Source organism: Idiotropiscis lumnitzeri, chromosome 15 (assembly GCF_059441095.1).
Source record: "Idiotropiscis lumnitzeri isolate Australia: NSW breed Sydney's pygmy pipehorse chromosome 15, RoL_Ilum_1.0, whole genome shotgun sequence".
Lineage (NCBI taxonomy): Eukaryota > Metazoa > Chordata > Actinopteri > Syngnathiformes > Syngnathidae > Idiotropiscis > Idiotropiscis lumnitzeri.
This window is the reverse complement of record NC_142405.1, coordinates 911,453-939,369: the sequence shown is the minus strand read 5'-3', so window position 1 is coordinate 939,369 and position 27,917 is coordinate 911,453. Positions and strand designations below refer to the sequence as shown.

The window sequence follows — 27,917 nt, the reverse complement described above, 5'->3', positions numbered from 1 at the left end:
ATTCAGCGTTTTTATGAACTCATCATAGAAACTTTATAGCTATCCTTTAGGAACCTTTAAGATGGTGAAAGTAATTAAAAGTGAATTAATTTGAGCGAATCCTTACCGAAGGGCCATTTTGGCTGGCTGAGCTGACTTTTACAGCCAACTTACCAGATCTATTATACTTTAAAAAAAAAAAAAAAAAGAAAATTAAAAATGACACCATGGAATTTTCTGCTTACATTTTTAATTAAAATACGAATTTATCCACAGATTAAAAATGAAAGGCAGAAAAAGCAAAAAAAATGTAGCTACAATCAGGCACCAATGATACATGTTATGTCATATATTATCCTCTTTTTTTTTAAACAATTGCGAGAACGCAACAATAACATTATTCAATATTCATTTATCCAACTGAAGACGGGAAGGGTGAGCGGTTAATGTTTAAAGCCTCTCACAACCTCACAAGTGGTGCTTAAAAAAAGAACTGAGGGAGGGACGGTGACAAAAATTGAGTGTGATATTAAGCAAGTAAATCTGAGCATAAATAACACAAAAAAAGCCAAATGTGTTGGACCTAGAGAAAGAGACAACATGTGGCCTGCAAAGAAGGAGTGTAAGAGTTAAGACGACGGCGGCGGCGCTTTTGGCGGACATGGCTTGGCGAGACCTTCCGGCACTTGGGATTGTGTTTTTTTTTGGGGGGGGGCAGGATGGTGGGCTCGGGGGTGCAAGAGCAGCACACTGAAAACTACCATGGAGGAGAGAACTGGTTCGATAAAAAATATCTAACATATAGCGACTTGTCCACCAGCTTTTAAGGTCCGGGTGATAAGAAGTGGACTTTGAAAAAGGGAAGGTGTGGAGGTACCCTGACACTGCACACTGGGGTGGATATTGGGTTGGAGTGGCGATATAGACCCTGTTTAAGACTTTGGAGGAAAGACGTGACGACGTCCTCACATTCTACTGATAGTTGACGGAGATGACAATCATAACAAGTAGTGTCCTCGTGCTGTCTCGTGACATTCATGCAGTATTAACGTGGAAAAGCAAAGTACAGAAAACCCCCAATATTTGCAAATTTACCAAATCCAGATTTGATTTCATTTTTTCCCCTGAAAAACTCACCTATTTGCAGTGACTTGGCAAATTTTGGCGCACTTATCTGTAACGCCATAAAATGCCAACAAATGGCGCCAAAGCTCAGCTGAATGAGCATCAGGAGAATATGTTGACGGAACTCATCTCAACTGCAATAAGGTCTTAAGGCAAATCGGAAATGTCCTAAAGAACTTGCCTTTCCATTTTTAAGTTGTTTTTCAAAACCAGCGTAGAATTGATGCCCAGTAGAAATGCAGAATTTTAAGATTTGTATGCGGGGGTCCACTGTTTAAATTAAAAAGAATATATCATTGCTTGGAGTCGAAAGTGTCCCTGGGATCCTTTGACTTTTCTGCATCTTGGAAGATACTGTTTGGATTGGACCCCCAATTTTAAGCTTTTATTTCGAGGCCAGTATTTTGCAAAGTAGCACAATTGGTATGTGGGCTCCCTCTAGTGGTGCCTAAAAGAAAACCACAGTTTAGGTCACAATGGCCTATTTTTTTTAAGTACTGTTCAGTTGTATTTATTTTGCAATTATAAATTTAAGAACAGTTTGATTGAAACAGAGTGTTAATGTTCAAACTGAGCATCATTTCACAGTAGTAAAATATGCACTTTAGGAATAAAACCTGTGTCGTTTTTCAGATGAAACCTACCGCACTATGATATTTTAATGTTGGTCACTGTGGTGGTACTTGGAAAGACAAGTATTTTTATTTACAGGTCTTACTTACTGTAAAAAGTTGGACAACCACTGTTTTTGACATTACAAACAATTTGGGGGGGTCTCCTGCAAATAGTGGGGGATTACTGTAGTTGTCGGATGTAAACATTTGTCGTCTTCTCCTCTCGTATCCCCTCAGCGGATGTAGACGCCCCTGCCCCAGTCCTCCTGGTTCTTGTTGCGGCCTTTGTTGGCCACCGTGTCCAGCGGCTCCTGGCAGTAGCGCTCCCTCAACTTGGCCCGCCCGTGACTGGGCGCCGGCGGCTGGTTCAGGTTCTCCTGGTCCGGCTCGGCTCCCTCGTCGTCCCAGGACGCTTGGCGCCCGTGATGCTGCGCCAGGTGCAGGCGGCTGCCCCCCCCGCCGCCGTAAGGCTCAGGTTCCTCGTAGGGGTCGGTCTCAATGTCCATGCAGGAGTCTCCGGCCTCGGTGTACGCCGAGTCCCGGCTGCCCTGCGTCTCCGAGTCGAATGTGTCTTGTCGGGATAGGCCGCGGCCGCCGCCCCCTCGAAGTTGGCCGCGGGAAGAGCGCAGGTACTGCTGTTGCTGCTGAGGTTTTCCCCCCAGGTCGCCGTGGTATTCGCTCCCGCCGCACTCCGTGCCCTCCCGCTTGGGGGCCTCGCCGTGCACCAGGTTGGACCCCTGCAGCGAGTCAGAGGCGAGCCACGTGCACAGTGACCATGCAGAGACAAACAGTGTGAGGAGTTAGTCGCGGGGAAGCAATAAACGCATTCCACTTTACAGCCGAACCTCCAAAGTCGAACGCTCCAAAAATGGTAGCATCCCTGAGGCTAACTTCAAATATTTGTTTGCTCCCATTTTCTTCCGATTTCAAATGAAGTTTGTTGTTCAAGATAGAGTGGTGTCTCGCGTTACACGTTTAATTCAAATCTCAAATCATCTTTCACTATTGAAATGAAAAGAGACGTCATCAATCCATCCGCACGTATGCAAAAGTCAATCATTTGTAAGTAGAATATAAATAATGAAGTTGGTGTTCATGTCTCTGACTCCTGTTCAAAAACGACAGATGCTAACCTTTAGCATGTCAGTGGAGCGTTTCCACTCCATGTTTAGCGTTCTTAAGGGCCGAGTCATTTGCCTTTTTCTGGTTTTCTCTTTTAGATTACATAGAATGAACATTTTTTTTACAAATCTAAGACAATTAAAATGTAAAAGAAGTTAATATCTGTGTTATGATAGCGACAGTCTCACCCATGAACAGAATGATTGACTTATTTCCGATGAGTTTCAACTTTGGAGGTTCCACTCTAATTGCGTTACTCTAAACTAAATATACTAACTTAAATACATTTGCAGGTTAAAGTGCTGGTGTAAACATGCTCAAAACGTCCATAAAAATATGCACAAAAGTGGTCAAAGCAAACCAAATCACACCCGGGCAGTTAATCGAGACAACTGCGCCACCCTCTGGCTCAACGAGGTCATGGCACCAAACAACAAGTAGGCCACCTTTGTTAGACTAAATGTCAAAAATGTTCTTTTTCCACCATTTGCTGGTAATTTCGTAGCGAGATCTGTTTGAAAATATCATTTTTGTTTTGCCCAAGCTTTTTGTGGTGCTCAGGGCAGGGCAAACATTTGGCGCTCAAGGGCCATATTTGATGACAAGAAAAATCATTTGTACATGAGGTAATATTTAAAAAAAAAAAGAGGAGCAAAAAAAGTTAAAATGTGTATGTAAAATATTTGATGTTACTAATTAAATGAATTCCAATTTGAATTTGCTTAATTACAATGAATAAATTAAAATAAGTCGAAATAAAATGGTCCATTTTAGAATTTTTATTTGCAATAAATGTATAAAACAATTATTAAAATAAATAAAAACACTACGACATTTTCATTATCAAAGCTATTATTAATTGGTCAACTTTTTCCCTAGAATTGGTCATTTAATATTAATTAATAATAGAAATGCAAAACTCAAATATCAGTTACATATTTTTGATATTTTAAATATTTGATTAAATGTGTAAAAATGGGAACCGTTGATTTGAACTTTTCATAAAAAAAAATCTAATAAAAAATGCTTATCCCACCTTTAATTATTAATACATTAATTAAAAATGTGAAAAAGAATTTTGACATTGTAAAATTTTCATACACATTTGAACTTTGACCTGGCCCATATGAGTCCGTCTCAAAAAATCAAATGTAGCCCTTGAACGTCAAAGTTGGCCTAGCACCTGATAAAGATGAAGGGATTTTTTTTTTATTGCCAATCGAGCAGTCAACCAGGCAAGAGTTAGATGCATCATCAAACTGCACTTTGGGATTAGTGTTTTTTTTTTCCTGGTTAAGAGGCATTATTAGCAGCAGCCGGGACCAAACTGGGCGCCTTTTCCGATTGAGGAGGAGGCAGGCATGACTTGCTGTTTTCAGGGTCGGCGCCATGGCAACAACGGGGGAGGATGGCAAACTGCAGAGCGGCTGACGGAGGAAGAAGGCCACCGTCTTGACTAAACGAGGGCAGGGGAGTTGGCTCTCAAATCGCAAAGAAAAAGAGGAGGGAGGCGGAGCCTTGTGAGTTTCTCCGGATTTCCACTGAAGGTGAAGATGGTCTTCATTGAGCAGGTCACGTGTTCCGTCCCTCCTCCCGCGTTCAGGCGGCCACAGAGTCTGAGTGCGGGACTGACTTCAGAGGGCGTGCTCATCCTCTTTAGCGTCGGCGGCGGCGTGGCCGTCCATGTCGGGCCACAGATCCATATTCCTGCGCAGCGAGGTGAGCACCTGTACCTGCAGGTTGGAGACGGGCTCGGGCGAGGCGGCCAGCGCCGCCGTGGCCATGGTGCGGTTGAGCAGCGGGTTGGGCGGGTTGCTGCTGGGCGGGTGCGTGGCCTTCCAGTAGGCCTCCAGGTAGTCGGCCAGGTGCTCGCAGGCGTCCTCCAGCTGGTTCTCGTCCAGGATGATGTCGAACAGTTCCTGTGCAGACACGAGATGCCAACGTCGCATGACCTCGAATCAATGCAATGCAATTTTGAGCGATGGATCTTCATCAAAAAAGTCTGAAAGGTGAAGACTTACGGGGGGGCACTGAGCCAACTTGTCCGCCGCCACCATCTGCACGTTGAGGTGTTTGGCTTGGGACTTTCCCCGGGATTTGATGAGCCTCTGCAGAACCTGGGAGCCATTTACAATCGCACAAATGGTGAAAATGTGTGAATCATTTTTAATGTTCTCATTCAAAGACTGGACAATGACAAAATACTTTGTTCAAAAAAAAAAACCTCACTGTCACTATCCAATGAAAAACACCCCAATTTTTTTTTATTACAAATAACCAACAGGAGGGGGCGCAATACCACAGACAGAGAGGGGAAGCGTTAACCCACCTCACTTTGACGAAACACTTGATAAGCCAATAATAAGGTCAACAGATTTGAACCATAAATTAGCCAGCAAATGATTGTTTTCTGGGTTGTGGTATTGCCCCCCCCCCTAGTAATGGTACTCCCCAGTAGCCTGCAAAGAAAAGATTACCGTAAAGAAAATTTAGGGGCTGCTTTCCCCTTTCAGTAAATGTTGCTTTTGACTTAGTTCGATTTGTTCCTTTACGAGTGGCAAACGTGTGCATTTTATCTCGGACAACCAGGACTGTGGATTTAATGTTATGCGGAATATTCTACTTTATAGAAATATGCATTGATGACAACTACCTGGTTGTATTGGACGACCGAAACAAAGTATTTGCCAGCACAAACCTTTGGCGACGCTATCTTGATGTAGACGATGATGGGAGCCAGCGAAGTCTTGGCGAGCTGAGACGGGTGGTTGATGGTGTCGGCGTCCAGGGCCACCAGCTGCAGCGTGCGGGCCAGCTCGAAGATGCGCTCGATCTCGCTCTGAACCTCGGCTGACGCATGAGAGAAAGCGGTGAGCCGACCGATGACGAGGAAGACTCAAAAAGGCGCTTTTGTTGCAACCGCTCGGTGAGTTTGAGATCATGCGAGAAAAACCCAGCGTCAGCGGGCTCAGATCACACGTTCTGTTCCATTTATGCGCAGCGAAATGGAACAGCGCGCAGCATTCTCATTCTGTCGCCTCCGGAACATTAAGGAAGTCCTCATGTTGCTTTTCTCTTCTTTCAAAACAAAAATAAAATATGACAGAAGGAGGCACTTGAAGAATGAGATGCCATAATAATATGGGCACACGTTCTCATACGCATGACAGAAGCCAAGGAATAAAAGAAAAAGTTGAAGATTAGTGGTGTTAGGGCTAACGGGCATTGCAGCAACGACAATGGCTATAAAAAGTCTACACCCCCCCCAAAATGCAGCTTTTTCGGATATAATTCATTTCAATTAAAGTCTTGTAACAGGGTGACGTACAAGTGACATTTGAACAGGGGTGTGTAGACTTTTTATATCCTCAATATGTCAGTTGATTTTCCTCCTGGTGCAACAACAGCCTATCACCAAACATTTAGTTTCTTTTAAGAGTTTCGGAATGGATTGAAGACTTCGATGTCCTAACGTGTGCCAGTTCCAAATCGGTAAACGCGGCTCATTTGCAAATGATGCCGGCATTTTTTTTTTTACTTTTCAAATGTGAACTTTGGTCAACACTTGAGCTCATCATCTTTTCGATTCATTCTTTACACATTCAAAGTACCGCGGTCAATAAGGACGCTAAAATCACCATTTAAGGCATTGAATCTGTTTTATCAAAGATCCGTCTCGGTTGCCGTGGAAGTGCTCGTTTCCAAGTGGCGCTATCGGAGAACGCCGGTTTTCAAGAAACAGAAGCCAGCGAGCCGCCTTTTGTGTCAACGTACAGAAGTTCTTTTTGGTCTCCAACTTGTCCGTGAGTATGAGCGTACGTCGGCGGGGGTCATGAAACTGACGAACGATCCAAAGTGTCTTGTGAAAAAAATTTACTGAATGGTGCGGCGATACTCGGTGGAAACGACTTTAATGTGGCGCCCTCGCTATTGAGGCCGGTTTCCATTAACCTCCACGCGCACGCAAACTCATTGGGTGCAAATTGAAGTGAGAAGCCATCGCCGCCGCTCCCCCACCCCCACAACCCCCCACGCCCGCTATTTGAGGACGTCCCACAGAAGTTCCACGAGGACCATCTAAAGCGCCTCCACCCTCACACAAGGTGGAGAGCGGCATGAGCGTGTCAGCTCGCCACTCCGGTTTGGCTCCCGCTCCAAGAGAGCAGCGAGCGGCCCTTCTGCCCTCCCACGGATACGCTTTTTGGTTTCATAACACTTTTTTTTTTTTTTTTTTGGGTGGTAGTCTTTATTGGAAGCGACACAGGCTGTCACACGGAGAAGTAGGACGAGGCGAAGCAGACAAGGCAAGCAGACGGGCAAATAAAATGTGGAGGATGGGTGAGAGTCGGGAGGAAAAGGGGGAGGAGGTGGGCGGGGCGGGGTGGGGGGGGTGCATACATACCCAGTACATCTGATTCAAGAGAGGGTGGTGGAGGAGGAAGAAGATGATGAGGAAGGTTGGACCAAAGGAGGAGGAAGAGGAAACATGGACGAAGAAGAGCAGAGAGACACGATGAAGAGAAGTCAGACTCAGGAAGTTGGGAAGAAAATTCAGGAGGAACAATTTTGTCAGGTTCTGATTCAGGGTTCGGACCGTTTGAATTGGACTTCAACCGAAGGCTTTCGGATACTTTGGGTTCTGTTCATTTCTCAATAAAGTAAATTGGACCCAGCGAAGGGCGGATGGCGCCAACAAAACCACAAATTCTGGAAAAAAAAGTACAAGACAATACGGAGTCCAGCAAATCGGACCTCTCAGCTCGGCTGTGCCTGGAAAATTCTGTCCAAAAAACGGCGGCGTCTAAGCTTCAGCGGAAATGCCGTCAAACTGAAACCGGTTGGAATAAGAACCGAATCCAGTTCTCCTTCCGCACCGTACACAAACTCTCATGTCGCCTCCAGAATTTTGCCGAAGCTGAACACTTGGACAACCACAACACCAAAAAATGCTCTTGAAACACCAAATAGATCTTGACAGCAAAGTTGACCAAGCACACTTTACGCTCTACTTTCTGAAAAACGGGGGAGCGCTATTCCTTTCGGCCAATCCAGAGCTCCTGTCCCCGAAGTCCCTCAGCGACTTCAAACTCAGACGTAGGAAAACCCGCCTCGGAGATCCCAGACTCTGCTTAGCGGAATTGAGGACTCGCGTCGAGATCGGCGGTGCCGCATGTCCATCGAGACGGACCGGAATTTCCCACATTTTCTGCCCACCCGGGAACATTTTTGCAGGTCATGAAATTTCGGATTGCTCCCAAATGGAATGGTTTGCCTCTTCGATAAGCGTAGACAACATCGAATAAGACGAGTCGGATTGAAGGATGCGCTCGCGTCGGGTGGGCTTACCCAGACTGGAACGGGTGCTGGAGCGCTCGATGATGGTGTGTTTGCTGGGATTATTGAGGACTGAGCGCTTGGCCAGCGAGATGTCCGCCGTCACCCTCGTGATGGATATTCTGCAACGGGGAGGCAGTCGGGTGATTTTGGAAAGTAACAAAAAAAAAAAAGAAAAGAGAACCGGCGCCGCGGACGGACGACTGACCTCCCCTCGAACTTGTGTTTCAGGAAATCAAAGAGAGCCTTTTGCATCATGTCGGTCACCTGCAGAGCACACGTCGATATGGACGTGCTCAAAGAGGTGCTTGCGACACATTCATCACAAAAAGTTTCCCGACACTCACTGCACTTCTACAAATATTGAGGCCAAGGTTTTGGGGCACGATGTAATGCCTTGTACCCTTCCAACCGTGAACGGAGGACCAAGTACGGGGGCACATGAGTGCAACATGTCCCAATTCTTTTGATCAAATGTAATACTTCAAATATGTGCCAAACAGATTGGACCATGCGCTTTCTTCCTTTCACGTAGCCTCAATAATTCTGTCCACGTTTACACGGACAAACAGGAACAAATGTATTGGGCCGTACAGTTACAACAACTATGTGGACCAAAAGTATCGGGACAAATATAATTGGACACACGGTGTCATGCAAATGACAAGTGGAGTTTGTGCCAGTTATTTTTTTTTTTTTTAACTATGGAAGCTTCCGCTCTTCTGGAAGATTTTTCTTTTTTTTTTTATCCAATTAGCGTCAATCAGAGCCGAGCCTTTTCAGAGCCGAGGCCGATTTTTCCAAATGGGATCGTACCTAATGAAGTGTCCCGTGAGTGAGCTCACCTCGTAGCCTTTGAGCGACGGTCCGACCAGGATGATGGGTCTCATAGAAGGGACCACGTCATAGGGAGGCACGTGCTCCATCTGGAAAAGCGACACACATCTTTTACTGTGAGCCATTTTCACTTCTTCAGTTCCTCCGTCTGCCATCTCACTTAATTAAGGTCTGGGTAATTATGCGCCGAGTACCAGGGGAGCCGGCTTCTTTTTTTTTTTTTTTTTTTTACACTCACAGGCCAAAACATTAAGTACATCGGCTAAAAGGAAGGAGGTCCAACATAAGACAGGAAGAAAAGAAAAATTAATTTGCAGACATTTTTTTATTATTAATAACTCACAAAAATGTAAATTGTAGACATATTTTCTACATTTATTGCCAGCCTACGAGCAGCAATGCCGTGAAAAGGAGTGCAAATTGAAATCAATTCAAATTTTCTCTTTCTTCAAATAATAAACCCCGAACGGGTCGCCAGACAATCGCAGGCCACAAATACACAAACAACCATCGAGAGTCTTTCATGAACTTTCCATGCATATTTCAGGAACGTGGGCGTAACCTGAAGCACCCGCAGAAAACCCACGCAAGCACGGGGAGAACATGCAAACGCCAGCCAGAGTCGAGTCACCGACCCAGAACACTTTCCCACAATGCCACCGAGACTTAAAGTAAACAAATTGCTCAAATTAAACGTCCCTCCCAAAACACGCGGATACATTCCACACTCAACCAAAAAAATGATAACGCCTCCCACACATTTAAACTTTGCGAGGCAATACTGCAAAGGCAGAAGTTTTAGTTGAGGATCTCAAAGACTTGTGCAGGTGGACAAAAAAAAAAAGCGTGTTTGCACTCTGCGTTGAAGCGAAGGAAAAAAAAAAAAAAAAAGGGCTACATTGAGCCTTGAACGCATATCCAGATAGGCGACGCCCACGCATCGATGAGCCACGCTTAAAGCTTTATTCTGACGTCGTGACTCGTGACAAACATGATTCATCCATACGAGCGTTTTTTTTTTTTTTGCCCTCGTCAAAAATGCCTTTCCTCAACCGGACTGGCTTGACAAACGCTCGCTCCTGCTCCGGCCGCAAACGTGCGTTCCCATCACGCCTCCTCTTTGTATCGAAAGACGTTTGCAATCTGTCGCAATACTGTTCAGAAATCTCTTTCGGCCTCATTTTGCATCCACACGGGGCTCTGAATACAGATTTGAAAAGGCTCCTAATGGTTGTGGAGTGGGCCGGCCGGAGTGGTGTGCATAACAGCGGTGTATTAATAGCGTTTGCGCCGTGCACGGTGTCATGTACGGTGCACAGTAACGCGCTGCGCTCCACCGGCGCGTTTACGTGCATTTCCACGTTGGCATTGAGTGCGGCGCTTCTGCAAAATCCAACGGCGTGTTTGATATATTTCAAATATGTTCAGAAATCGTCCAGGTTGATCTTTTCCCTCGTTCTGGGTGATGTACAGGATTGTAATCAAGTCCGTTTTTTTTTTTTTTAAAAGGGAAATTCCTGCATGTGAGGTCTCCGTCTTCCACTTTCGTCACAAATGGAGATGAAGGCGTGTTGGGATGCATCAACGGACGTGCACCTGCGGTGTCGCCATGGCGACAAGGATGCATTTGAAAGCATATTTGGCCCAGTCGTCACTTCAAACTCAACCGATCTCATTGTTGTATTTGCAGGACTGGGAGAATGAGAACCAAGGCGTACGTTAAAAAGCACAACTCATATTGTCTTATTAGTCATACTCTTAAGATATGCTTTAATGCATTTAAATGTTTTAAAAAAATAATTTGATTATTTGTTTTCTCTCTCGTCTCACTCGTGACATATGAGGCGTCGCCATTTATTGTTTGGGTAGAGAATGAGTAATTGATTCCAAACACAAAGGTTGACTTTCAATAGGGGCGGAGCTACAAAAATGTCCACTTTTGAAATAACTATGATAAGGACGAAGATGTTAGTCCGGTTAGGAAAGGAAAAGCGCACTCACCGACTTTTGTTTCTGTTTAGCTGGACCGCCTACGGAAGCATTCCAAAGAACATGCCAGAAGAAAAAAAAACAAAACAAAAAAAAAAACACACACAAACAAGACCATGGTTAGTTATTGGCAGGTTAGCATCAGTGGAGGAGGGGGGGGGGGTTCAGTTTATAGCGCCTTCCTATTAGAGTTTCAGGCAGCTGTGAGGTGTTAGTGGAGGCATCTTGGAAGAATTATTAGCAGAGGGGCGGAGGTCGTGTGTGTTTGGGGGGTGTGGGGGGGCAAATGCAGGCAGGTGGAAGGGAGGGAGGGGTGAGAAGCATCCACGACCCCTTCCCGAACTCCAGTGCCATCACTTGCTCGCTCGTGTTACCTTCTTAAAGAAAGGCAGGCGGTGCGTGTTGGCCTGAGGCGAGGTCACGCTGCCGGACATGCCCTTGGGGGAGCGAGGGTCCCCCTGCGACTCAGGGAGCTCCTCAGCATCCAGGTCCAGGGGGTCAACGTCATAGGTCACACTGGGCATGTCCACGTGCGCTGATTGGTCCGAGGGGGGGGGGCAGTGTTTGGCGGAGGGAGGGGGGGCGGTAGAGGAAAAGAAGCGAAAGAGCAGAGACAGTGACAGAAATAAGGAAAAAAGAAGATGAGATGTGAGATGTGAGATGCATCAGAATGGAAGCACCAAAAGAAAAAAAAAAAAGGAAATGACATTGACACGAGCGTAAGGAAGTCAAATGTCAGATTGTCGCGAGAAAAGGCAACGTTGCAAGAATGCTGAGTGACGCTTGAGGAAGGTAACAAATTGACCACAAGAAGCATTCGGGACACCGTCGAGACAAAATCATTTCTAGTCTTTTGATCAGGTGCTGTCGTTGAAGATAAACAAACAACTCCCTATCCACAAATTCCGAAGAGCCCAAAAGCTTCGCTGATGGTTCATTTCAAGTCGTCAAATGAAGCCTTTTTTTTTTTTTTTATCATATCCAAACATCGTTGCTGACTGAGCTGCATGATTTGTTCTTTGAATCTGTTGAGCGATAATTTGCGATAACATTAAGCAAAGGAAAATATATTCCAAATTCAAAGCGATCCTCCCTCCGGTGAGGTTTGGCACAAAAAAAAGTAAGAAATCTCACCCCTCCCTGATCGAGCCTCGCAATTTGATCTCTCATCGGCTTTGCCGCCATTATGCACGATAAAAAACATGTCATTCAAAGATTTTCAAAATCTCAGCGATTGTTGCGCCTGAGTGTGACAATTGCCACTGTTAAGAAAACGGAAAAGGAAATTCATGAATTCATTCAAGCAACAAAAGCTGAGTGATGTGAGCAGGACACAGACAAGAAAGCAGTTCTTGAGGAATGGACGGGGGGGGGGGGGTCGTTGTGGGTGGGAAGATCCGTTTCCAGACAGAACCCCGCTAGAACTCGTAACCCGCTGATCCACTGATTGATGGATTATGCGCTTTGTATGAAAAAGTACCGGAACGCAAGTTTCCTTGACCTCACCTGTGCCGGGTGGGGTAGGCCGGCGCGTTCCCGTGGCAACATCCAGACTGGAGCTTCCTCCGGATTTGCTAAGAAAGAACAAAAAGGACGTACGTTAGCTTGAGCAACCATTTGAAGTTTAGCAAATGCTTGTCGCGCGTCTCATTTCTTGAATTTGTGGCATTCCCGACCTGGAGCTGAGTCGGTTCTGCCTCATCCGCTGCTCCTGTAGAAGCCGGGTGTTCTCCAGCTTGACCGGGCTGGGGATGAAGCCCACCTCGCAGCCCTCCTTCACCAGACGGCCGATCCACCAATCGTTGTTGTATTTCTTCAAACGTAAAAAAAAAAAACAACAGCCTGGCATTAATCGGACGCTCGCCGAGCACGGGACGGCGCCAACGAACCTCTTTGATGTGGAGGAAGTCTTTGGCTTCAAAGGATATGGCCATGCCTTGCACGGGAACGTCGTCGCTCGGGCCCGGGTTGTAGCCCACGTTTGTCCGCACGGCAAACGCGACGGGTTTGGTCTGAACAAAAAAAAAATCAATAAGTCTTTGACAACGACACGAGCAGAAAAATGACTCACACTCCGTACTTGGAGAGGAATTCACGTCCAAAAATCATTTCCAAAAACGTGCTCAATGTGTCCCCACTCGTCCCAAAACGGTATTCCGATTCTGATTGTGTTGGTGCAACACGAATAAGGCAGAGGAAAATAAAGAAATAAAGAAATCGACCCATTTTTAAGCATCTCTGGTGCCATTTTGAATTGGCGAAAATGACATCTCAGTGCCTCAGGGCTCAATTGAGAAGGAGAAAAAACAGCTGGATTTTTCTGCTATTCCACAAATGCAACATGAATCAAAATGTCGCGTTTAGACGAGTGGAGGCGAAAAGGACGTCTGATTAAGGAAACATTTTGACTTGACTTCCAGTCGAAGAAGACTCTGAAATCGGAAGCAACCAATAAGGATTCTTTTAAGGCCTATGCCAGAATGGGCAAAGGTTGAAAGAAGAGAAGGTTAAAAAAATGAAGCGGCCCACTGACCTTTGCTTTCTCGAGCGTGGCGAGGGCCTGCCTGTCCGCCTCCTTCCTGAGGGCCTCGGGATCCTCCTCCAGGGACACGTCGGAGTCGGACGGCCGGCTCGTGTACGAGTCGGCCGAGCCCTGACGCACAAACGCAAGCGTGTGAGGGATGTTCCGCGTGGCCATCTTTTCCACTTTCCTGCCTACTCGCGCGGCAATGTCGAGATCACGACGGGCCGTTATTGGCCGGCATCGTCGTTCACATTATTGGAAGAACTGAAAGCTGACTCACTGTAATTTGAGGCGCTTTGGCCGCACGACAAAAGGTAAAGTCAGCCATGCAGATAAGCCATCAGGAACACGCACGCACAAACAGGACAGGACATTTCATTAGGTACGCCGGCACACTCTGATGAGTGCCAATATAAGAGCTGTGCGTGAATAATTTGCATGAATAACAACAAAGCGCTTCCATTGGAAAGGCAAAGCGTTTTGACGCGGCTCATGTATTGGATTGTGCAAGTGTACCTAATCAAATGTCCAGCGAGCGCATAGTTTTCATGCCGGGTAACTTGACTCCACGCCACTGACCATAATGCAGACCCCCGGCCCACCCCGAAACGTGTCGACGACCCACTTTTGTTGTTACGCAGCAGGAACTTCCACTACGGAGTGTTTAAGAGTCCAATTTATAGAAGCACCTCTCACGGTTTTTCTTCTTCTTTTTTTTTTGTATTTTTATTCGAGCTCCCCCGGTGCTTTGTAGGTGGTGCTGACGAGAGCGCCGACAGCTGAGTGCGCCAAGCAGAACAAGTGAGTCATGAGGTGTGGGCCTCCAAAATAGAGGTGAGAGAACACAAAAGATGACACAAGCCATATGCAACCGCAATGGACAAATTCCCCGACGCAAAGTCAACTGCACGTGTCAAGTTTGAAACGGCATCTTCCATGCAATCACCGCCACAACAATTTGGAGGTTATCAGGTCCGTGTTTTGAGCTCTATTTCCTGTGGTACCTCCGAAATCATCACTTTCTGTTTTCTCTTCTTCTTTCAAATGTACACGCTGTTAAACGCAACCGTATGCTTTTCACCGCCTTGTGGTGAAAAGTGAAATTACACCTCAAAACTGAGTAATAGCTGGACATTTAAGTCCGCTGAATAGCAGACCTGCATGCGGACACGGAATGCGTGGTAAAGGGAGATTGAAAAAAAAAAAAATCAACATTATGAATGTGAATATAAATAAATTCATCTTAAATAATGTGGTTTTTACAAAGATTTGGTTGCTGGATGCTACGGGGATGCTGGAGGAGTGTGTGTGTGTGTGTGTTTAATGTCCCGCTCCGCCTTTCATGACTGTCCTCATCTCTCTTTGTGCAATTCCCAAGCAAACGACAAACATCAGAGTGTTGATTCTGGCTCAGCCACCTGTCGCATTGTGCCGCTCCGCAGACTCACATGTAGACACTCCCTGTTGCCGGGGCGACGCCACTCTAATTCCCGGTGTTGCTCCACACACACACACACACACCCACACACCGTCCCCACTTCCTGTTGCATCTCGACTCACGTAACGAGGATGGCACCAGCCGCCTCCGCTGACCAGCTCTGACTCATCCTTTGGGAGCATCCCGACAACACGGGAAGTTCAACAGAGATTTTAATGGCTGACCTTGGAGGCGGGGAGGGGGGAATTGTACCAAAATAAAAGCACAGGGATGACGTCTGAAATAACTGACAAATGTTTGAGTCACACAGCTTGTTGAGTCGAGTAACAAAAAAAAAAGCATGAATAATGAGGCGGCTGTGCCTCAATCTAATTTCTTTAGCGCTTATCCTCATTAAACACTGCCGGCCATTTTAAAGCATTTGGAATTTGGAAAAGACTCACGGCCATTACACACGGGATATTGTGTTTGAAGATTAGATTTGCACCAAATAATATTTCAAAAAAAAAAAAAAGAATTTGCTCCTGCCATTTTAGTTCTTTTATAATCAGCAGTAGAACAAATTTCAGCCGTTTCTCACAGCCGACTCGCAAACTTGGTTGATCTCATAGCAAAAATGATGCATCGCTGCCACCTACGGGGGACTGTGTATAAGTAAAGTTGTTTTCAAGATTGGAATTTACAGTGGAGCAGCATGAGACCCTCCCACAGTCCATCCGACTGAAAAATATCATCGAGGCTCATTAAAAATGTATGCCAAAAAAAAAAAAAAATGCCAAAATGGGACCCAAATTCTGGGGGAAAATTTGGGTGAACTCGAGCCTATGCTAGCCGACTTTGGCCGAGAGACGCCCTAAACGGGCGACCCTCACATTCCTTTCATGCATGTTTTGGGGATGAGCGAGGAAGAAACGAGACAAGTACAAAACAAAACAGACAAAAGCAAACAAGAAATCAACCAATCAGCCGTTAAAGCAAAAGCTACATCCCCTCCACCCCCCACCCCCTAGCCCCCCTCATGTCACCGGGGCTGTGTCTCTAATTTAGCCGCTTGCTTCACTTGGCATACAGCTCCCCGTTCAAAATAGCTGCGAGTCACATGACCGTCCAGCTGCCACCTCATTGGCCGCCGCCAGGCTTGAGACCCCGCGGTGTCATAGTAACCACCTCAGCCGCATCCGTGTGGAGGAGGAGATGAGAAATTTGAGGATGGATTGAAAAAAAATCCATTGCACTAAATCTGGCGTAACGCGCTTGAAAAGCGACAAAATCGAGCCAATGGTGCAAAAGGGGAGGCGGCCTGTGAGACGAGTCGCGTGCATTGCGATGCGTTCGCACCTCCTTAGCAGTGATATTGAAGAACTCGGTGGGGGGAGGGGAGATGGCCAGACCGAGCGGAGAGGCCACGGTGGCAAAAGGACAAACGCTTTGACTAATGAGGGTCGGGAAGCACCGTCACCTCGCAACAAAAGAAAAATGAGTTGACGCTCCCGACGAGTGCCTGGTCTGGAACTTTCGGGGAAGAAGCACAACGTCAAGCAGAGAAACGTCTGTCGATCTCTTCATATTTGCTCCCTTCTTGTACAAAGTCAAGAGATTGGACCACTTGTGGTTTGGACAAACTTGAAAGACAGATCCAAAGTCTTTGAGTCAAGGTCTCGAGTCTTTGGGTCCCAAACGAAAGCAAATCCAAAGGCGCGCGATCCCGACCTCAATTCCTTTCATTCGAGTCTCGAGGCTCGAAAGCATCTCCTAAAGCAATCGCTGAAGATGCGAGTCATCCATCAAGTTTGTTTCCTCGTATTTTCCTTTTTTTTTCACGAGATTATTAAATGTGAAAAAAAAACCACTTCTTTACGAACATCACATATTTTTTAGGAAGACTTCAAAAAGCCAAATTAGCTTACACAAATAGAAACAAGAAAAAGCCGTCAAGTGCAAAACGTCTGAAAGTGTCATTTTGGGGGTTTCAAGTTTTTAAGCAGCGATAACATCAACTAAAGCTGAAACACTGTCCTCATATAATGGAAGAAAAATAACAAATTCGCAAAACAAAAAGGACGATTATTGAATCGTGAAAATAAAATTGACTTGCACTGTTAACAAAAGAAAGACCTTCATCAAGTACATTTTGGTCATTCAAACTTTCTTGAAAAGAATGCACACTGAGCTTCAAATAATTATGATTAAAAATTAAGAACTACTGACCATGATGGCCTCGACTAAAATTCAAAGTCAAAAAGATTCAATGAACAACTCAAGAAATTTAGTCCTGGATGCTTTTATCACTTTGATTCCTGAAGTTTCGTCCACATTTGTTGGTTTTCTAAAGTGGAAAGTGTCCCCTTAAAATGGCCACCAAGTTGTGCCGGAAAGCTGACTGGTCCGTGCGCGCGCATAGCGCATAGCGCTGGACGCTGGACGCTGGACGCAAGCGGTGCGACTGCAAGTCTAAATTAAAAACGCGGAGCCTTCCCAGCAGCTGTGACCGTCCCAAAATGGAATTTCAAAGCGAGCCGCTGACCCGGACTTGCAGTGCTACGCTGGACAATTCACATTTCCAACATCTCACAGCAAAAAAAAAAAGGCACCTGCCACGGCCTGGCCACACACACACACCCCCACGCACACACACACACTGTCAGTCCAAGAAAAAGTCGACAAGATTCTTCTTACCACCACGGGCCGTTGAATCCGCTCAGTCCTCTCCATGCCTACTTTGCCACACTCTCCTCACCACGGCCGACCCGGGGGGGCAGTGCCGGACTCCACAGACTGTGTGGGTGTGTGTGTGTGTCCGTGAAGTGGTCACTAGTATGCGTGTGTTCGCTCGACGAGTGAACATGAGCCGAGAGATCCAGAAAAGAGCGCAGCGTGTGTGAGAAAAGCAGGAGACGCTCTCTTTGCGCCGTTTGCGCCCACCCCACCGCACTCGCCCGTGTACCTCCGCGAGCCAAAGGAACGTGAACCTTGTGTAAAGGAAGGGAACCGGAGCCAGCAGGGGGGGGGTCGGGTTGCACGACTTGTGCTACATTTGCAAAGTGGGGAAATATATTTAGCCGCGGGCCCGACAGGAACGGGGCCGTAAGAGCGCCGAGGCCAAGGAGGCGGCTTGGTATGCAGCCGTCGGCCATCCAATGCCGCAGCTGACGTGGGATAGGACGGGGCAGTGACCAGGGAAACTCCCCTCCCCTCTCTCGCTCGCTCACTCACTGTGCCGCCGATGATCTCTTATGGACACACACGCAACGCCGTCCAGGACCGCTTTGGCTGCGGACAACTTCCACAGACGAAGAAACCGTTGGTTGAAGGCGAGGGACATTTTGATACGAATCGGAAGCAATTCGAAAGTAAAGTATTCCAAAGTCTTACGGCTTAAGTCTTTTGTCGGGAATCAAAAGCAAGTCTGGAGTTTTTAGTTACAAGTTGTAAATCCAAGCCATTTACTGTTGACCAACGTGTGCCAGAATTCATTGAGTGCAGTTCTTCATCCAAATTTGGTTTCAAGTCCAAAGTCCTTTAGTCCCAATCTAAACTCAACTGAAGTTCCCAAAGCAAACATCTTTCGTGATTATACCCAAGTCCAAAGTCCTTTTGGCCAGGTCCACCGTCATGTAATCCAAAGATCAGTTCTAATTGAAAGGCATTTGTTCCGAGTAAAAAGCAAGTCTTAAGTTGTTTTGTTGCTCTAGTCCAAATCCAAAGATCAAAAGAATTTTAGTCCAGGTCTCAAACAAGGTCAGGTTCCGCGCCCTTTGGTTCCGTTCGAAGCGAGTCTTGAATCCAAGTCTAAAGCAAACCTATACTCATTTAGTCCAGGTCTAACCCGAACTCAAGTTCAAAGTCATTTGTTCCAAGTCTCGAGCAAGTCTTAAGGCCCAAGTCCAAAGTCATCTGGCCGAGTTGTTAAAAGAGGCATCTCGTCAACTCGACTCTAATTCATTTCATTTGCTTCAAGTCCATTTCAATTCTTAAGTCAAGTCAAATCATTTGAGTCCAACTCCATAGCCAAGTGGACGTTTCAAGTCCAATTCCAATTATCTCGTCCTACTCTACTGGAGGTCTAAAGTTTTAAAAGTCCAGATCTTAATCTACAGCTTAGAATCTCAATCAAGTTGGTCAAAAAGATGACGTGTCGTTGAAGGAGGGATGCCTGCAAGCAGATAGACGATGCTCCGGTCATTTGGGGCCATTGTGTCCACTAGAGGGCAACGTGTGCCCCAATCAGCAGCCGCCTGTCGCCGATGTCAACACAGTCGGCGGGCGAGTATGAAAGAATGGCGATCGACCATCATTCGGTCACCACGGACGGCAGAACCGCGCAACCCTCGAGAGCCGCGGTTCTAAAACGCCATCGTTTGAGATCCCTCATCCAAAAAATGTTGCGAGCCCTGCAACACTGAGCGCGTCTGCTGAATGCGCTGATACAACGCTTCGTTCAACGGTCAGCTGTCGACAAAATACGCCCGTGTCTAAAACCGTTTGGCCACACATCCCAACAGGACGTGAGCTGCAAAAAATAAATCCGCTTCAAGACTTGCCTAGCTGGAATTACATCCCACCGAGTCTTTGCAGGGTTTTTCACGCCTTGACGAGGGGCGCTAGCCAGCAGCTAGCTCGCAAGCTAACGGACTTCCAGAGCTGACGCAGACGACATGACACATCACACACATCCTGCGAGTTCTATACCCGTGCTTTATCTAAGAAAATACAAAACCTTGAAGAATTGAAATGACCACAACGAGCGGTTCTATAAATGACGGCGTCCAGGGAAGATGCTTTTTCGTGTGTAGGCCTAGCTAGCTAGCTAAGCGCGCGCGGGAGCGGTACAAATTATGGATTAAACTGTAGTGGGGTCGAGAAGACTCTTGCCGGTCACTGATAAATGTATCTGGGTCACGATTTTTCCGAGGCCAACAAAAATTGGAAAAAATTGATACGGTGATAACGCTATACTGCGTCCCCACAATTCAGAACGACAAAATCTTTGCACATTTTCAGTTAGCATATTCCCAAAATGAATGCGGATATTGCGATACTATCAGTGTATCAGTAGCACAAAAAATAAAAAATAAAAAATAAAATCACATCCCCTTCCAACCGCGATATGTCATTGCCCGGGAAAGCGCAGCACGCATCAGCAGCGTCCGCGTCAGACAGTCGTCCTCATCGTGTTTTTGTTGAACTTGACGCGCCAACGAGGCTACGCAAACACGTAGGCCGCGGTGGCGCCCACGCACCAAAACAGAGCGCCATCCTCAACATCGTCTCCCTCGCATCTTCATCCCACTGTGGCTGCGCACGCGGGGAGATTCAGTGGCCTGGTTGCCATAGCAACCAAGCCCCGGTGTACCAGCCGGCTCCGCCGACGGTTGATTGTGTGTATCTGCGCGTGTTTGAATGAGCGTGCTCGTGCGTAGGTGTGTGCGAGACGATAATGCCAATACGGGGCCCGGCTTGGAGGCGTGATGGACAAAAGCTATAGGGTGCCGACCAGCTTTTTGATGGAGGCGTGTTTTCCATATGAAAAGGACAGGAAATCAGATGCATGACGAAGCAACAGGTGCTGTTATAAACCACAACGAAATGGTCCCAAGTCTCGAGCGAGCGGAGGAACCATTCACGGTATGCGATCGGTGCGATGCGCAGACAACGTTGCCGTTTGGGCCGAATATCCCAGCGGGACGGGCGGTACCTGTCGGACGAAGCTGTTGGACGTGGTGTCGGACGAGGTGCTTCCATCGGAGCGCTTGAAGCGGCTCTTCCTCTTGGCGTACTTGCCCTGAGGAACGAGAGAAGGACGGTTGTGGGTTTGAAAGAAAAAAAAAAAAGCTTGGCAATTACATCGTCATCTATCTTAACAGATCGTTCTGAAAGCCCCCGCCGCTGTATGCGATGGAGTCGTGGATAAGGCGACATTAGCCTGAAGGGAACACACACACACACACACGCTCACAATTCATGAGCAGCTGAGGCGACTCCTCATTTTTCATGTTCTGTTGCAACCCTCTAATCAGATTGGCCGACCCCTGCCAAATGGGTTCTATCCGGGTTGGGCAGAGGCCACTCATTACATTAGAAGGCCACCCTGCCCACATCGCCATGGTTACGCAATGCCGACTAATCACGTTTGCGGGGAGACGGCCTGTTCTTCGTCTTCCCGTGTGAATCAAAAGAAAACGTACCGCCTCACATAACGTGCGCTCGGATTACCGTCACCGGACACACCAGCGCAATCAAACCACATGTTAGAAATTTCTCAGTCCAACCTGCAGAGGGCAGGCTTTGCGGCCAACAATGTGCCACCACATTCAATTCTACAGGTGCGCCATAATAGGAAGGAAGGAAGAGGACTTGGGTGGAATACATGTTTTCAATGAAAGTCTTTTGTTCGTTTAAAACAACCGTTCCAAAAGACAACTAGAATGTTAAATGCGACTCAAATCTACAATGTAATTTTTTCTCTCTCAATTTTTAGCTTCGTGGGCGCAGTTTGTATGCACCACGGGGGGCGATGCAGCGATAAGCAGGCTCCTGTTTAGTGGGGAAGGAGAAAAAAGGGCAGGCAAATGGCAGCAACAGGAAGCGCCGGGGATTCTTGTTGGGAAATGTCCCACCAGATTAAAAGGAGTGTATAATTAAAGAGGAAGTAAGCAGGGGTGTTTATTCAAGTGGAAGCCTGGCGGGGGAAACTTCCTTTGCTGGCCCCAGGGGGACATCTTTAAATCGATGAGATTAGCTTTATCACAGTTAGATATAATTGCTACCGTTTTTATTGTCTGGACGACGGGGATCACAAAATAGCCGTGTCAAACTTTAAAGATGCATTGAAAACTACAAAAAATGTTGCAATGTGTATAGAGCTCCTCGGATTTCATAAAACAAACTCACACGATATTAATTGAATTGGCCACCGGGGGCAGTATAAAGCATTGTTCATTGTCTGAGCTTTTCTCAGCTCTCAGCTAATATGAGTCATTCGGCTCAGAGGATAAAAAAAATATGAGTAATATTATATTGTTAGTGCGCCATTTGTGTTCAATGTGTCACTGAAAAGATTATAGTACTGCAACACTGATGCTATTGAGGGTTAGCAGTAAGCTAGTGGTTGTTTTAAACACACATGGCGTCTCTGCGTTTGGATTGTCCGTAAACGACACCATTGGGAGTGGCGATAAACATTTCAAATTTTTTTCCGTCAAAAAATCTTCAGACCGGCTGACGTTGCAGGAGTCAAATGTGCATTTTGTTTTTGTGTCAGACCATCATTTTTTTCACGGCATCAGATGCAAGTTGAGACTAAAGTTCAAGTTTCCTGGTACATGGAGAACTTTGAGGGGGCCGGGAGGAGTGGGTGTGAAGGCATGATTAGAAGCGCTGGTTTCTCTCGCCGCATGTGGAGAGACAATGAGTGTGCTCAGCGTGGGTGTGTTTGTTCCACTTTTTCACCAGCAAAAAAAATACAAAAAAATGATAGTGATGTGTTGCGGTTCCACGCTCAATGCCCCCCCAAAAAAGAAATGCAGAGCCTATTTGCGGCTGCCGTGAACTGACACCACGGAGAAGTTAGCCGTATCAATACTCTCAATCATGGAAACAAAAAGTGACCCAACACACACTCATTTGCCACAATATGAGGTACTTCTGCACAGTCTAATTATAGATTATGCAGTTCAATTTGTCCACATGCACTGTACGGATACTCATATAAAAGGCTCATGTAAAAACAATTAAAGGTTTACAAAATCATTTTCTTTTTTAAAATAACATTTACGGATTTCATTATTCACGCATCTAACAGAGCTGCTAACCTCATTTCAGTCTAACAGCATTTTTCTCCATAAACATGAACTGGCCGGTTGATTTAATCGCCCAGCAACACACACACACAGACAAACACAGAAAATAAATAAATAAATGAATAAATAAATAAATCTGATGATTTTTGCAGTAGCACCAGTTGCAATGGCGCGAGCATTAATAAAAACATTAACATGGATTTTATTAAACTGTTCCACATTTTTCTTGTTAGATTCATTTAAATAAGTAATTATTGTATTTTGTACAATTTTTACTTCATTTAACTACAGTTGTATTAAAGTATTTTATTTCTATGTTTTATAGTTATACTATTGTCATTTGTTCTTTGAAAAAAAAAATACTTATTGTTATTATTTCTCCTGGTTGAGCTTGTAACAAAACGTGTTGAAATAAAAACGCAACTTCAAACGTGAGCATTATTATTGTTTTATTGGCTGGCTCAGTAGATTGTGCAGGTGTACCTAATGAAGTGCCCTCCCGATCTTGAGGATTGTGATCATTTATTTCCTTTCCGATCAAATGCGTTCATCTGCGTCTACTTTCCAGAATTGTGAGGCGGCCAATGTTGTGTGTGTAGTTCAACAAAGGCGTGGCTTTGCATGACATCCAATGGACATCCTCGCATCGCTGTGTACGCAAACGCTGATTATGAACCACCAATTATCACGCAAAAACGCGCAGAATACATAGAAATCTTAATACATGGGAGGAAATTGGAAGTTGATTTACAAATAGAACGCCTTCTCGTGGGCAAACCAGCTCATTGAAAGCAAACGTGTAAGTGGCAAACGACCTGTTAATCTCTTTTGGAAAACATACGCCAACATTTCATTAACAAAACAACAACAAAACGGCTGTAGTCTAGTGACTTATCATGATTGTTTTTTGTTTTTTTTAAGTCTCGTCTTGTTCTTACCTGTGATTGAGGATGAGGGTCGAACATGTCCATTTGGATCTCCTGGGTCGAGGTGGAAGGCGTCCTGGACATACTACTTTTCTGTACCATTGATTTAACTTTTGGCCCTTGATCAAAGAATGTCTTTTAGGCGGGGAAGTATTTACGTCGGCGTCCACGGACTCATCTTTGTCGTGTCAGTGGGGTTCGCCGGGCTGATGCTGAGTGGAATGGCAACAGCTGCCTTCGCTGCAAGCCTGCGGACGAGAGCGGAGGAAGCGGAGGAAGCACCGTGTTGCTAAGTTTGCGGAAGAGTACAAACAAACATCCGGTTGTAGCCTTCAAAATAAATTCAATTGGTGCAACGTAATAATACTGTTTGTTTGTGTTTCTTTACGGCATTTTTTTGCATTTTATTAATTTTATATTTTTTCGCGAAAGCTAAAAGTCACTTCTTCTGTATTTATTTAATTATTAATGTATGTGGGACCCCTGCGTACTTGAAGTTTGAGATCTGAGGAACCAACTATTCGTTTAGGTCATCTGATTTTTCAATTAAACATATTTTTGGAGAGGGAGGGGGCAACCCCTGTTTACCAGGAAAATAACGTATTGGAGGTTAATACTCGTTTTTTAGAGAATTTGGGGGTTGATTTTTTATTTAACTTTCCAATGAATTTATAATGGCCCAGTACTTTTTGCAGGGGTCCACTTTACATTTAATATTCAACAATGCTTTTTAATCCCATATCAAAAACGAATGCTGGTGTATTTTGAAAATTGTTAAGAAAAAAAAAATACTAGGAGGGTGCTCATCTGCATGCTTTTATTTCAAAGGCCTCGAGCAACTTCCAGTGTCATGTTTGTGTACATTGATTAAGTTTTTCTAGCCAGCTGAGAGCCCAACAGCCCCACCCAGCCGGACAGAGCTCATGATTTGAAGGGGGAGACCGTCAATATTAGTATGCCTGTAACTAAAAGATATACTGGATGTAAAAATGTGTTACTGAATTGTACATTTTGCAAAAGTTAATTACCGTAGGTGACAATCAAACAAACACTATTTTAACCAGCCACATTATCGTTTTCATCATAGTAATCCGTGTTAAAATACAGTGGTGTCCTCATATTACGAGTTTAATTTGTTCAGTGACCATCCTCAAAAAACAGAATATATGACTGTGAGTGAGACTATGGTCATATTGTCTGTCTTCCTATGCTGCTGCACCATTTTTTTCTCAGTCATTTGCGTAATGGGTTAAAGTACATCATAGATGCTAGTTAGCGTTCGCAGTAGTAGAAGTTGCATTACACTTTTATTCTATATTATGTATGTAGCCATTTAACATTTTGTTTTGCCACCGTTTAATTCTCTCTTTACAGCCATATAACATATCCTGTGCGGTTATTAAATGGACTAGCATCTTATCTTTGCAGAGAGATTATGCTGGATATTTTGTCGGTTACTTGAGGTGAAGGAGTGCATGTTTGCACCCACACTGCTGGCGTGCACTGTTGCCATGGCAGTGGCCTGCTACTGCTGCCAGTCTACGAAAGTATATCAAGTATACACAGTAGAATGAGGAGCATTGTATGTAGAGAACGGGACCAAGACCTGTGCGAATAGCATACATCTGTGAGAGATTGACTGGAAAAAAGGATTACCATTTATACTTCAACATTTGAGGTGTATATATATACATGTATATATATATATATATATTCTAATTTATGTATCACCTTTTTAAAAAATTATATTTTTCCTGTGTTTTTGGCGGGGGGGGTTGTTTGCTGTACTCCGTAAAGACAATGCGCTTCCATGGTACTACAAATTAAATATTTACGGATGTTAATGTTATATATAGAACGGTTTGGTGCTTTAATTCGAATAATTTACAAAATCGTTCCTGGGCCTTTACCCACCAAAACATTGCCCTCGTGTGGTATAAGAGTAAACTGCACCCTGGCGACCCACAATGCACCGGAGCGACTGTGGTAGTTACCATCGTGGTTTCAAGGGGAGTTTAATGATGATATTGTTAAGTAAGATGAGTGTACCTATCAATAAACTTAAACATTATTGTTTTATGTTTGATTAAAATTAATTATGCGTAAACTATGCAGTACTGCTGCTAAATTTAATCGGCGTTCCAATAAAGCCTTTTCATCGCCTGAGATGGACTAGCCTCTATAATGGTACATTCCTGCCCGTTGTAGAAATCGCTCTTTTTCTATCGAAGTAGCAGCCATGAGGTAGGACTGTCGTCGGAAGAAGGCAAATAGCCGATTTAATCTGTCCCAAAACACATTTTTTTACACCATGCGCTACTCAATTCAAACGCAACATGTTACATTTACGTCACAAAAGTTGTAACCTGTCCTCCAAATGCCTTCATGGCGTGTTTTGTCGTGACTGCACGTCACACGATGTAGCCGACCGGAGAGGCCATGTTGTCAACCCGGCTAGCGGTTAGCAACATTAGCTACTTGTGAGCATCATTAGCTAGTTTCGCAGAGATCCAAATCCATGTTAAAAACGCGTCGTGATATAGATTTTTTTTTAAAATACTAAGCGTGTATGTTGCAGCTATTTAATTGTGTGTCGTGTCGGTGTCGTGCAGCATGCTCAGGCTCCAGAAGAGGCTCGCCGCCAGCGTGCTGCGCTGTGGCAAGAAGAAGGTCTGGCTCGACCCCAACGAGACAAACGAGATCGCCAATGCTAACTCTCGTAAGTAGTACCTAAATGTCATTGGGGCGGACAACTTACATGCAACTTTCCTCAGTTGATGTTGCGGTACTTCCAGGTCTCGCGTGTTCCTGACATCTTCAACCACAACAATAACTGGATCGCTGTGTCAACGGTTTTTACTTTGGTGGTGATCTGGGCTTTCATTCCAAATAATTTCTAGCTCGTCGTCAGTCCACTCATATGTCTCCTTTCTTGGTATTCCTTGAGAATATTTGAGTCTGCGTCGCGTGGGTTGCTGCTTGTTTTTGGTGGCTTCCCGTGGGAGTGTTTTAATACTGTGCTTCAGAGCCTTTGTGTGGACACACATTTCTTGAAACAATTCATTTTTTATGGGTAACCTTTCACAGGAGGAATTGATGGCCTCTGTTTCTATATGGACTTATTTTCCTAAAAAAAAAAAGGTGAAGTCAAATGACCAAAATGTGCAACTGCAAAGATTTGACAACAGAGGGCGCCCTTTTCAAATAGTCTCAGTATAACTTATCCTACAAGTCCTCCTCACTTCTTTGCCTTTTGTTGTCCCTTCCAGGCCAGCAGGTGCGCAAGTTGGTGAAGGATGGTCTCATTATCCGCAAGCCCGTCACGGTCCACTCAAGGGCCCGCTGCCGCAAGAACACGCTAGCGCGCCGCAAGGGCAGGCACATGGGCATCGGTAGGTGTCATGCACTGCCCGGTGCACACGGGAATTTGTGGCAGACTTTTTTCCCGACATGTTGCCTTCCTCTTCACAGGCAAGAGAAAGGGTACCGCCAACGCCCGAATGCCCGAAAAGCTCATGTGGATGCGCCGCATGAGGATCCTGCGTCGCCTGCTGCGCCGCTACAGGGAATCCAAGAAGATCGACAGGCACATGTAATAAAAATAGACATTTTGGCAATGATTTTTTGAATAGGATTTACAGCCAATCCATACATTCTAGTATAAATCTGCAATGGAGGATTTAAAAATATATCATTTTTTCCCAACCACACACTTTTAAGTACATTAAAAGTTTGGAACACATTTGATACACCAATACAGCAGGGCTGAACACCAATTTAGAATATAAAGTTTAATTCTGGGTGTTTTTTTTTTTCAGGTATCACAGCTTGTACCTGAGGGCCAAGGGTAACGTGTTCAAGAACAAGCGCATCCTCATGGAGCACATTCACAAGCTGAAGGCGGACAAAGCTCGCAAGAAGCTCCTGGCGTACGTGTGCAGCCTCACTTTGACGTCATTCTCAACCGGTAACCTGAAATTGAAAAAAAAAAATTTTTTTGCAGCGATCAAGCCGAGGCCCGCCGTACCAAGACCAAGGAGGCCCGCAAGCGCAGAGAGGAACGCCTCCAGGCCAAGAAGGAGGAAATCATCAAGAACTTGTCCAAGGAGGATGAGGGCAAAAAGTGATCGGGGCTCGCCGTCTCCCGCCTACAAATGTGTGTGGATCGCTGAAAATAAAAAGTGTATATAAAGACACATCATGCCTGGTCTGCTTGACTTGACACGAACT

At 45.4% G+C, this 27,917-nt stretch overlaps 2 protein-coding genes across 5 annotated transcripts; one reads left to right on the top strand and one right to left on the bottom strand.

Annotated features, from left to right (window-relative positions):
* Positions 1–210: 210 nt before the first annotated feature.
* Positions 211–27,282, bottom strand: cacnb1 (calcium voltage-gated channel auxiliary subunit beta 1). 4 transcript variants are annotated; one of them, XM_088316269.1, is made up of 15 exons: positions 26,446–27,282; positions 23,700–23,935; positions 20,658–20,744; positions 13,534–13,653; positions 12,890–13,012; positions 12,677–12,813; positions 12,507–12,574; positions 11,375–11,535; positions 9,020–9,100; positions 8,383–8,441; positions 8,187–8,296; positions 5,539–5,690; positions 4,862–4,957; positions 4,574–4,759; positions 211–2,455 (listed from the first exon to the last, which is right to left on the bottom strand). In XM_088316269.1, the coding sequence occupies exons 2-15, from the start codon at positions 23,787–23,789 to the stop codon at positions 1,952–1,954; spliced, it is 1,974 nt and encodes a 657-aa protein (XP_088172395.1). In that variant the 5' UTR covers positions 23,790–23,935; positions 26,446–27,282; the 3' UTR covers positions 211–1,951. The 4 variants fall into 4 exon arrangements, with proteins under 4 accessions (XP_088172395.1, XP_088172391.1, XP_088172392.1 ...); XM_088316265.1 differs by lacking the exon at positions 11,375–11,535 and adding an exon at positions 11,013–11,041; XM_088316266.1 differs by lacking the exons at positions 11,375–11,535; positions 26,446–27,282 and adding an exon at positions 11,013–11,041 and having other exon boundaries at positions 23,700–23,975.
* On the top strand, positions 25,840–27,883 carry rpl19 (ribosomal protein L19). Its single transcript, XM_088316274.1, has 6 exons — positions 25,840–25,931; positions 26,300–26,406; positions 26,957–27,079; positions 27,159–27,279; positions 27,506–27,616; positions 27,691–27,883. Exons 1-6 carry the CDS (start codon positions 25,927–25,929, stop codon positions 27,812–27,814), a joined length of 591 nt encoding a protein of 196 aa, XP_088172400.1. The 5' UTR covers positions 25,840–25,926; the 3' UTR covers positions 27,815–27,883.
* Positions 27,884–27,917: the final 34 nt, after the last annotated feature.